Below are 12004 nucleotides of genomic sequence, written 5' to 3' on the forward strand. Positions count from 1 at the left end.
CCGTCAACAAGGGCTCTTCTTACACGGCACTAGTACAGGAAGTGCTAGGAGAGAAGGTACAGGTGAGGGCTCTGACGCCGGAAGTGACTCGTCAGTGCAAGAACCTGGATGAGATCGCCACCGCGGAGGAGCTCTCTGCTCTCCTTAAGGAGCACTGTAATGTGGACGCGCCAAGCGCATCGAGCTGGGCGGAGTGTCCACCCAGTGTCTGTGAGCCGCCGGAAGTGTGCTTCAGGTGACAGGACAGAACGGCCGAAAATGACGCAGGTCACACAGTTGAACCTGAATCACTGTGAAGCCGCACAGCAGCTGTTGTGGCAATCCGCCTCGCAGTCAAGTACAGACATCGCACTACTTTCGGATCCTTATCGCATTCCCCCCAATAACGGGAACTAGGTAGCGGATAAGGCTAAGAAAGTAGCTATCTGTACGACCAGTCGGTACCCGGTCCAGGAGATAATCCCACTACGTGTGAGGGCTTCGCAATTGCGAAGATCGATGGGGTCTTCTACTGCAGTTGCTATGCCCCAACCAGGTGGCTAATAGACCAGTTCTCGTCCATGCTAAACTCACTGGCAAGCGCACTAGTAGGACTGAGTCCTTTGGTCAACGGTGGGGACTTTAATGTGTGGGCGGTCGTGTGGGGCAGTCGCTCTACAAACGAGAGAGGTTGGGCTCTACTCGAGGCTATGGCGGGATTAAACGTTGAGCTTGCGAATGTCATCAGTACAAACGCATATAGCAGGAACGGTGCGAAGTCCATCATTGATGTGACCTTCTGGAGCACGGGTCTTAACTCTAGCTTAGACTGGAGAGTTGACAACGGGTACACGCATAGTGATCACCTGGCGATTCGATACAGTATCGAATATGGCGGTAGACGGCAGCAGTCGAGGATAACCGACACTCACCGAGGATGGCTAACCTGTAGAGCGACTGCTCATGGAGCAGAACACCGACTACCTGTCTACACGCAGAACTCGATGTACACAGAGCAACGAGTAACTTTCACGCAACGACCGAAAAGACAAAAGAATTTTCACGCAGATTTGTATACTACCGGATCAGCACATTTTTTGTGTTGATCCAGTCGTACACAAATATGCGTGAAAAATCCTTTGTCTTTTTTCTCGCTGCGTGGAAGTTACTCGTGCGCTGTGTTGTTTCATTTAAGGGTGTAGCGATGGTCGAGTTGGTACCCTGAGACGAGCGAGCGACGCGGCAATGCCGAGGCGATCCATACCCAGGAATGGACGGAGACCAGTATACTGGTGGTGTCAAGAAATCGCGGAGCTCCGCGCATCTTGCCATAGGGCAAGGAGAAGGATGCAAAGAGCCGATGAGTTGAGAGCGGAGCGAGAGATGGCATACAGGACGGCAAAATTGGCAGTGAACAAAGAGATCAAGGCACGTAAGCGGGCGTGCTTCGTTGATCTCTGTCAGACGACCAACACAACCCCCTGGGGAGATGCCTACCGGGTAGTCATGTGCAAAACGAAAGGCACATCTGCACCACCGGAACGCTCTCCTGTGATGCTGCAGAGGATAGTGGAAACGTTGTTCCCGCACCACGAGGTAAGACCATGGGCTCCTACGCCACAAGACCATCTCGGTCCGAGCCAGGTTTCCCCAGTGACAAATTACGAGCTAGCCGCAATTGCGAAATCACTTAAGCTGAACAAGGCCCGGGCCCGGATGGCATTCCGACGGTGGCTATCAAAGCGGCTATCGAGACTAGCCCTGACATGGTAAGACTGGCTATGCAGAGAAGTTTGGATAGAGGCAAGTTTCCGGATAGGTGGAAAAGGCAAAAATTGGTTCTATTGCCCAAGCACGGGAAGCCACCAAGCGACCCTTCGGCATGTAGACCAACTTGCCTATTAGTCACGGCCGGGAAACTCCTAGAGCGGATCATTCTTTCGAGGTTATTGGTATACACCTAGAGGACGGACAACGCGGGGCTATCAGACAGCCAGTTTGGTTTTCGTAAAGGTAGATCGACAATGGACACCATTAGGTCAGTGACTGGAATGGCCGAAGTTGTGCTGCAGAAAAAGAGGAGAGGCATACGGTACTGCGCGACCGTCACGTTAGACGTTAGAAACGCCTTTAATTGTGTTAGCTGGGCCGCCATAGAGAGCGCCATATCTTCTGGAATAGTACTTCCAGAATAGGGTGCTGGTTTACGACATCGAGTTTTCTAGAAAGCAGAACCCAGTCAAACTGAAACTCAATCTTTTGAGAATATAAATCGACCAATCTTTGACATCGAAATACCTTGGAGTCTGGTTTGATTCAAAACGCACTTGGGGTACCCAAATCAAGTATTCATACCTTGATATGTCCTTCATTGGGTGGTTATAAGAGGCAAAATAACAAAAACGAATACCAAAATTTTGTATAAATAACACCTAGAAAATAACAAGTCTTGTTATTTCAATAATGAATGCATACCTGAAATTTCAAGTGCTGTATTTGTTATCCCAAAGTTATTGAACAACAAACTAATAACATTTCTTGTTATTAAATGTTTCATTTGTTCGATGACTTCATGATATAATAGCAAATATTGTTCTTCGGCTATTTTCACCGCTGAACCAACAAATACTACATCAATACCAAACTCTGCTCAAATAGCTCCAACTGTTATTATGATGTTCTCATAACATTTCGTAGAATAACACAGCAATAACAATTTTAGCTATTAGAGCACATGTTGCTCTTCGCATGGTATATGTAAGGTATGCCCTTCTGCTCGGAAATTACCGGAGCATTTTGGAGTGCTCACCTGGAAGACCTCTTACATCTGTACAAAATGACTATTTTTTCTGTTCTTGAGCATGGCTATTTCTGTTTCCACTCAGCAACAAACTGCCGCCTCATAAAGTTGACACAAATTCAATACCGGTCGGGGCCCGTGGCATAGTGGTCCACACGTTCGCTTCATAAGCGGATGGTCATGGGTTCGAACCCAGCCCCGGCACTTGCAGTTTTTCGTCCCGAGAGCAGCTGGCACCTGACCCTCTTCGGAGCATATAGCTCCAACGGACCCGGAATTTGGATATCGGCAAACCGCGCAACTCATAATGGACCCCCCAATCGGATAAAGGAAGAGCAGCCAAACATCAGCATCATCGTGCTCATCATTCTACCGTGGACAGGGTAGAAAAGTTGAAGCAGCACATGGTACCAGTTCGATATAGTTAAATTAGAATAGAATACATGTAGGCGTTGTACAAAGTGCAGCGTCCAATTGGAATCGCTCACGTAGTGCCCCAATTAGGTTAAGTGAATAAGAATAAAAAAAAATTCAATACCGTTGCGTAATTTGCGGCTCTCGGACTGCTTGGTTCTGGAAGAGGACCGGCTCAAACCCCGGACCCCGGCCGTCTACCGGGGTGGGTCTCCAAAACCTCTTATGGTGCCAGGTCTCACGGCGTCTGACGTGGGGAGGTTTCGGAGCACGAGGAAACAGAATGGATTGATTATGGAGAAAACAATCGGTGCGTACATTCAACTTACGGTGAAGGTGGTGGCCGACGGTGGTCTTCGCGGCACAGGATGGAGGTTGTTCAGCGGGGCGTACGCTGGCTTTGGAGTATGATTGTGGGCGGTCTGAGGATCGGCTGGGGAGTCGGGAATGGCGGTGTTGGATGGTCGAGGCAGCTCGGCGATGCGTGGACGAATAGCGACAACGTAGTCTTCATTGAAACGCAATGCTACTGAACTGAACTTCTATGAACTTGAAAGTTCCCTCAAAGTTCCGAGTATTATCTTAAGCTGCTTTAAAGCTGATTGAGAGGTTAACAATGAGCCTTGCCAGAGCTTGTGCTCGAATTCCCAGTAATGCTCATCGTTAGCCTCTTAAGCAGCCAGAAAGTTCCATTCGGGACTTTATCTTAACTTCGCATTGTGGCATGGAAAGTGGAACTTTTAGTTACTTGGGCTGAGAGTATCTAAAAACGAGCTAACCACTCGATATACGAAAGTAAAAATGGTCAGTTGACAAAGCAAACTTGTCAATTTCTTGATTTTGCTTTGGCTGACCAAGCCATGTGGGAAATTACTGTATTCGGTCGGCCGAGGACCGACCCGTCGAGAGTCCGACTGCACACTAATTGCCATTCCAATAAGTGATTGGAAGGCAGTGCCCGAAGCTCTCGACAATTAAAAATAACTTCCTCTCCCGCTTTGACATACATGTGCACAACAGACAATGTGTTAGATGTTCATCTAATCCCATCCGAAGGGGGTTTGGATTGTGAAAAGAAGATAACCATGTGCGATTGTGGAATCGAGTTCAGTTCTAGGCCTGCTGGCGACGGAGATAGTCGAGTGACTCCGTAGCTTGAAGGAATAGAAGCGCCCGTCTAGCGAATTGGGAGTCGTGAGTTCGAGTCTCACCGGAGTACGTGGATTTCTTTTCATAATTTCAAATCTCAATTTGTTCATCGAGCACATGTTCTGTTGTGCACATGGATGTCAAAGCATTTTTATTTTCTCAACAGTGAAAGCAAACTTATTTATTAACTGTAGAAACGTTTATAGGAGAACAATAATAACAGAAACCATTCAACATGAGCCATACATAGCCATAGTCCTTGGAAGATTCTTAAGGAGTATAAAAAAAAAAGAAAAATCATGGGAACATTTCTTAAGTAGGTAATCCAATACCGGCTGATGTAGCAATAAAGGCTGAAAAAGTCATGAAAACAATTATACCCGCAATTTGCATCCGTACAGTACTGCACTAAAAAAATGATCCACCAACTACGATGCCACATAGCCATACCAGAGATAACACTAAATATGTAAGTTCATACCTCTATTCTCATCTGCATCTCCCATTGTTCTTCACTAGGTGGTTGTTCCTACGCGCCCGAGTATTACATCAACATCCGGACCGGGACCCACTATTTTCCCAAAGGGCTTACCGGATGCAGCGGGATCGGCGTGGGAGGATTTACTGGTGCGGGTGGTGGAGGATGTGGCGTCGGCGGCGGACACGACGGCAACGGTACCAGCAAATTCAAATGTGGACTGAACCGTATCGAGGAGAAGCATGTCGAGTTTGCTGTCGATGAGAAGGTAAGTTGAGGATGAGGGAGGATGCTGCAGTGATGAAACTGTGCCAGAGTTGAATGCCCGGATGGTATTGATGGCAGTAGCCAATAAGTTTTCATTGTCTGTTAGATTTGTAGGCAATCCAGCAAACGTGTAATTGATTGAGTTTCACTTGTGCAAATCAAATCATCTCACTCACGTGCTTGTCTTTCAATAATGCAAATAAACTCAAAGGATTTACTGAATTTAGGATTCAACTTTAAACTACTTAAATTGTTATTTTTGGTTCATTATAAAAAGTCGAATGAGAATATACGTAGTGCCTTTGGAATCTAAAAAGTATTTTTGTTATTGTTGTTATATCTTCATTACATTCGCTTATCTGTCTAGATGAATTCGTCATCGTCCTTTTGGATGATGAAAAGCCCTTTTAAGCATGAAAAGAAATTGTTCAAAACCCAATTTTAGATGATATGCCCACATTCTGTACCAAAATGTTGTAAGAGTTTTGTCAACGGCAAACCCCTAAGAGTGAAGTTTTGTTTAAAATCATCTAAAAATCCAATGAAACTATATTTGTTTTTGTTCAATTTAAATTTATTCAACTTTTGGAGAAGAAACTATCGTTTGAATCAATTTGGATAAGAAACTTGGCCTTACTAAACCCATCCACTTCCACCTAATATCTCGGAAGCAGCTAGATGCAATTCAAAAGCATTTACTTGAGCATAAAGCGGAAATGCACTCAAGAGAAATTCCTTACAATAATGTTGGAAATGAAATCCTGAATGCCACGCGGAAGCGTGGTTATTTATCTGATTCTTATTCCCCGAACGTTCCTTTCAACAGCTAAAATAACATCTTCTGTTTACTTATGTCTCATTGCAGCCGTGTCTTTCTCCGTCGCGACAGTGCACCAGCGAGTCGTATGATTTGGTGAAAGCTCCGGCTGGCAAGAGCTCCACCTCCAACGGAATGGCAATCTTGAAGAACAGCAGCAGCAACAACAACAGCAACAATGGCGCCTTATCGCAGCAACAGCATCAACCCGCGCCAAATGCAGCGGCCGCCATGCAGAGCCCTATCATGCAGAAGAACCTTGGTATGCAGCATTACCGGAGCATTGAATGTACGTATAAATAGTGCCCCGAACAATTGGTCCCGTTTGGGCTAATGATAGAAATTCTTCTCTGGCGGTGGCTTATGAATAGAAGATGCTTTTCATTTATTTTACAGCACCGTCTCCAAGGCAGCGCTGTCGCATCCGAACCAATCCGTGGCTGACGACAATAGACGGATCGCTGGCGAGTGCGGGGTTGAAGAAAACCGACCAGGATTCCGGCTCGACGACCTCGTCCGGTATCAAGTCCAGCAGTGGCACCGATGACAATAAGAAAGATTCCAAGTAAGAAGGCTGGTTAGGGTGGGGCTTATAGTTTCATAGTTCTTGAAGCCCAAAACTAGTTATCTCATTTACTCAACATGCCAGAGACCAACTAACTCTCCCATTCGCTAATTAAAACTTGAACCACAGATAACAGATGTTTATCCTAGAACAAAATTTAACTCAAAACCTATGTAAAACACACACAATTATCGACCAGAGGTGACTTTCAGATCTCACATCCTACTCTGCTAACAAATACCCCATCCGTGCTGGTTGTGGGGAGTGCTCTCCATCTCTAGTATCAACAACCATACCACTCTAGCATTCCTTTCCCTTTCCCAACTGACTGTTCGGACTTGGCCGGCGCCGGTATTGATCAAATATTGAGTATAACATACTTAAATTGCACTCTCAGAATACGTGGAGTGTCACAGCCTCTTTGATGATTTGATCTTTGATCTTAGTGCAATTCTTACCAGTTCAGATCAATTACGAAGGAGCAGCCATTGACATGTACAACAGTCAGTCTAAGCTAAGCTAAGCTCAGCTTGAACTTACAACAAAATTTCAATTTCGCTGATTCTCTCGAAATCATGAAGATTGGTACGTCGTACGGCATCTTGTGGTTGCAAATCAGAAATGTCCCCGATGACAACCCCGTGAAACCTGTCCTAGATGTTCTGGGGTGGCCGTATTAGTCGATACAGGCTTCCGTCTGTCGTTTCTGACTCATTCTTTCGAAATCAAGAATATGGATAGAGTAGAGCGGGGCAAAAGTTTGAGTGGGGCAAGAGTTTCTTTTGAAGTTTTTGAGCTCAATTCAAGTTATTTCTTCCGGGTCGAGGTTGTTCGAAGCCTTTTTGGAAAAGAGTCCTTCACTCCAAAAATTATGAAAATTGATCAATATTTCGAAAAGTTATGACAAATTGTTGGTTTTTGATCAAACAATTGTAATATGCGATGATTCATCCAACGCATGGATTGGAAATGTAATGAAATCGAATTCGGTCTTTTATTTTGGGGCGTAACTAGGTATGTTTTGAAGATGCTTTAGCATGTTTAACTTTTTGCAAAATAGATTTGGAAACCATATTTCACACATAGTGGGGCAAAAGTTCGAATTGTGGGACAAGACTTCGAGTCATGTGGCAACTTCAGGTAAAAACCGAAAATTATGAAAAATGTACATATTATCTCTAAAAATGATGGAATTACTAAGAAAATTCGATCAAAGTTGAAAAAAAAATGTTGTTTTATCTGAATTTGGCGTTCCAACATCAAATATTAACTGGTTTTAGGTATTCCTATTACGAAAGTTTCCAAATATTGTGCTACGGTTAGCAAAATTCCACAAATACTATCCGCATAGAAAAACACAGTTTGCCTTAAGTTCCAAACAGTAAATGTCGCCTAACAGTTGGTGTTAACTTATCGCATACAGTCGCTCTTTTGTTGAACAATATAAAGCCAGATGTTTTAAACTATGAAAAACAGTATGAGTAATCCATGCCAATCAGTAACAATATATGATAGTGTCCACACATTGTCAAATGATATGAGGATGGTAGCTCATAAAAAATTATGTTATTGTAAGAGCACCTTTTGTCAAGCTGTTCAAGCTTCTCGTTGTGCAACACACTCATACATATGTGATCCATACTGTTGCACCCTTATTCAATAGTTTGGCAAATAGTGGCACACATCAGTGATTGTGAGTGATTTTTCTTTTCATGCTGACTAGCCCATCGCAGCCGTCATGCTGCCAAAAGAAAAAAAAAACAACAAATAAATCGTTTTGTTTTCGTGTTTAGTCGCTGCTGTTTTTTTGCTTATAAATTGTGCTGCTGCAACAGACATAATTCTATCGTTTAAGAATATCGCTGCTAAAAGGTAAGTTGTTTCACCTTTACGAGTAGTAGAAATTTATAAATACAATATTTCATTGTTTTTCTACGATTATCTTCCCGTCAGGAAACCGTTCCCGTCCTCCAGCTGGTGTTCCTGTTGAAAGATGTCCGTTTCGATGGCATCAAGCGCACACCACACAGGTTCAACAAAATTAGGCAGCTGCACAATGAATAACAAAAGGTCCTCGAAACGATTGCTACCCGGAACAAGAAATTGGAAGGCAGCAGAGGCATTGAGATGCTGGAGTTAGTTCCGCCTCGAGTCGGTGGGAACCGTCTCCTGGGCATTAGTGGCCGCACGTCCCTCCTGCTGCCCATACGGCTGGTGATCACCCCGCGGCGTCCATCGTTCCTGAAACGACTCGTAAGCCTACGGAACCCCGACGCAACGTCGACATCGGTGCCGACCCGCGCGAACCTATCGACGTGCGAAACGTGCACGTTTCGTAAGTGGTGTATCGGTGGATAAAATTTGATGTTGGCATCAAATACGAACAATAAAAACACATATTTTACAAATAAAATTATTTTTCGCATTTTTTAAATGTGATCTAAAAATTTGTGAGTTTGCGTATTTCTTCGGAACAATTTGTTATTTCTTAGTAACTGCTTTTACAGGCAAACGGTTTTCATTGGAGTTTGCAATGAAATAAGCATTTGATCATACATATTTGATAACGTCGAAGACTCGGTCGAAGAAATGCTCTTATTTCATTGTAAATCGATATGATAGCTGTTTGATTGTGAAAGTAGTTGGTAAAAAAATATCAAGTTGATTGAATTTAAATCATGAATTGTGAAATAATATTTGAACAATATGGTATACGGTTAAATCTCGCATATTGTACAATAAAGAACTGTTCTCGAATTGTTTGCTTATCAGTGATCTGATCAAAAAATGGATGGTATGTTGACCTTTTGACAAACTGTAAACAAAAATTTTTGTTCGAGAAAATGAGCGATTTTTTATTGTAACATAACTTAACCGCCTATTCCCCATACTGTTTTTTGGTCGATAACCATCTATCACACTGCTGAAACCGTTTATGATACTGTTGGCTTATTGTTGCTTTGGATGTTCTACTACACTATTGAGATATTGTTATTAATAGTTGCGAACAGTATGATAAACAGTACAAATATAGTTCATGGTTATGCGGGTAGATTCGAACTTTTGCCCCAGTGGGGAAAGAGTTCGAATAAGACGCACACATACAAAAAGTGTTGTAACTCAAAATTGAAAAGACATATGGCGTAACTTAGTTCAGCAAATATTAGCTCATGGATGGTAGAATCACCACACAGTATTCATTTTTTTATCTGCTTCGATTTTTTGAAAAAAAAAATGTATTTTCAACTAGGGTCGAACTTTTGCCCCACCTTACTATATGCCAATTTTTGAAACTCTTAGCATAATTGAAACTACAACTTATAATGAAGTGAATCTCAAAATTTCATTGAAAAATATTGATGTTTGCGTCTTTGCCAGCGCACAGTGGGAAAAAATAGGTTAAAACGCGACTAAATTCATTATCTCTGCTCGGAGAGGATGGATTCGAATGAATTTTTGACACAAACAGCATAAATCTCTACAGTTCCAGGTAAGGAGGGTGTTATTCGCCGCACGATGCTGGAAATCACCTCATTCTCCCTATTTTTTACCATTTTAGAAAAATCCTGAAGTGCAAAATAAATAGTTTATTTCAATCGTGTTTGTGTAAAAACTTTCGTAGTATCGAATGGAGCTGGTTTGGCTCACCGCACGGCCTTACACATTGAAATATCTTCAAATAACCCCGATAACCCCTATTTCTTTGAAATTCCACATGCATCTTCGCCCGGAGTGGAACGCAATCGACAAGAGCAGGATCAACCCTATGTCAAATTGTCGATAGTATGGGAGTTTTTACACAAATACGAGTTAACTAAGTCAATTATTTTGCACGCCATTCTGGAAAATATGAGGATTTTCTCGAAAAGGTGTGAGAGAGAGACCGGAGTAAAACTGGCTCAATACACTGATATTCAGCATCCCTCGGCGAATGATTCCCTTCTTATCTGAAACTATAAAGATTGTTACAGTTTGTGTCGAAAATTCATTGAAATCCATCCACTCCGAGCAGAGATATTGAGCTTATTTGCGTTTTATACCTACCCGAGCAGACGAGAATATCTAAATCAAATCTCAAATCGAACATTTTTTGCTGTCATAGCTCGATGTGATTTTGATGTGTTATTCAAAAATTTAAAGAATATCGCACCAATAACTCAAGAAGCAAAGAACCTCATGCTCTTGCTGCCATGTCATTCACAACATTCAGCTGCAGCCGAGTGGTGAGTATCGCCGCCTGCGAATCCTAAAGTTGTAGATTCGATGCTGGATGTTGGCATTTTTTTTAACAAAAATGGTCGACAAGTCTTGTCTGCTATTGTTTTGATCTTGTAATATCTTAACGAGTTATTATTGAGAACTTCTCCATTAGGTTGTCCCAAAATTGCACATGGTCGAAAAGCTTGGGGGCTCACCCTGCAAATGATAGCTAAGGGTGTTAGAAACAAACTTTTGTATGACGGCAACTTTCACAAATGACGTTTAGAGGTCGCCCTGGTGAGATTTTTGAAAAATGGCCATTTTTCGTAATAAATTTCATACAAATATTTTTTACCGTACAAAAATTGGCAATACCCACTATTTTTGTATTTTTTACAGCTTGATATGGATCCAAACTTCTATGGAAAAATAATAAACGACATGTTTTGCAGGTAACTTTTTGATACTGAATTTTTGAATTTACTAAAATTTGTCATTTTTTTATGTACTGTGCATTTCACCCATCATAAAAAGTATCTGAACCTAACCTAATGCTAATTTAAAACAATTTCCATAAAAATATAGAAAATTTTATGAGGAAAAACTTTGCCGAAGACAACACTGCGTTTTTTCTATCCGTTTTAGAGTTATTCGCGATTTACTATTTGGTGAAATTTGAATTTTTAGGTATTTTTCTAAAAATGTCACATGAGAACTTCTTAAAAACACATATAAAGTAAAAAATCACGTATGCTCAACAAGTTTTAATCTTGATTGTGTTATGGAATTATGGTGACATCATTAATTGGTTTTTATTTTTTGTTATTCAATCCCTTCATAAAGAAATTAAATGGCTAAGATTTCTTAAAAAGCTAGCTCTCTTGACCAAGGATGCGATCATTCATTTGAAATCATTTACATTCACTTGCGAATAACTCGCTTCAGAAACATCGTAGCAAAAACTAATGTATGAAGCATTTTTTCATTTTCGTTTTACCTGAAACTTTGTAGAACAATGTAATAGCGTAGCGTCAATGATAAAGTCAACAGAGGCAGCAAACGCAACTCTCCACGGCATGAATGTAATTTACATTCACCGCGTGGAGAGTTACCTTCACAGCTCGTTCATGAATTTGGTATGCGTGTGCGACCCTAATGCTATTCGGCGAACTTCCAGATTAAACTACAAGGTTCAATTCATCCATACATAATTTGGAATGTAAATCTTTGCAAATGAATGATCTCATCCCTGCTGTTGACAAGCTTAGTACTGCCTGTTGATTTTTTAAAGATATTCTCCACAAAATGTTGAGCCATATTTTCGCGTTTATCTTA

The 12004-nt window shown here is 42.0% G+C and overlaps 1 protein-coding gene across 1 annotated transcript in view; it reads left to right on the forward strand.

Moving 5' to 3' along the window:
• LOC109403813 (uncharacterized) overlaps positions 1-12004 on the forward strand; it is a 171699-nt gene that overhangs the window by 135200 nt on the left and 24495 nt on the right. The window contains exons 5-7 of the mRNA XM_062852821.1: positions 4862-5088; positions 5953-6193; positions 6301-6469. Of these exons, the coding sequence (XP_062708805.1) occupies positions 4862-5088; positions 5953-6193; positions 6301-6469 (637 nt within the window). The remainder of the gene's footprint in view (positions 1-4861; positions 5089-5952; positions 6194-6300; positions 6470-12004) is intronic.

This window comes from Aedes albopictus, chromosome 2 (assembly GCF_035046485.1).
Source record: "Aedes albopictus strain Foshan chromosome 2, AalbF5, whole genome shotgun sequence".
Taxonomy (NCBI): Eukaryota; Metazoa; Arthropoda; class Insecta; order Diptera; family Culicidae; genus Aedes; species Aedes albopictus.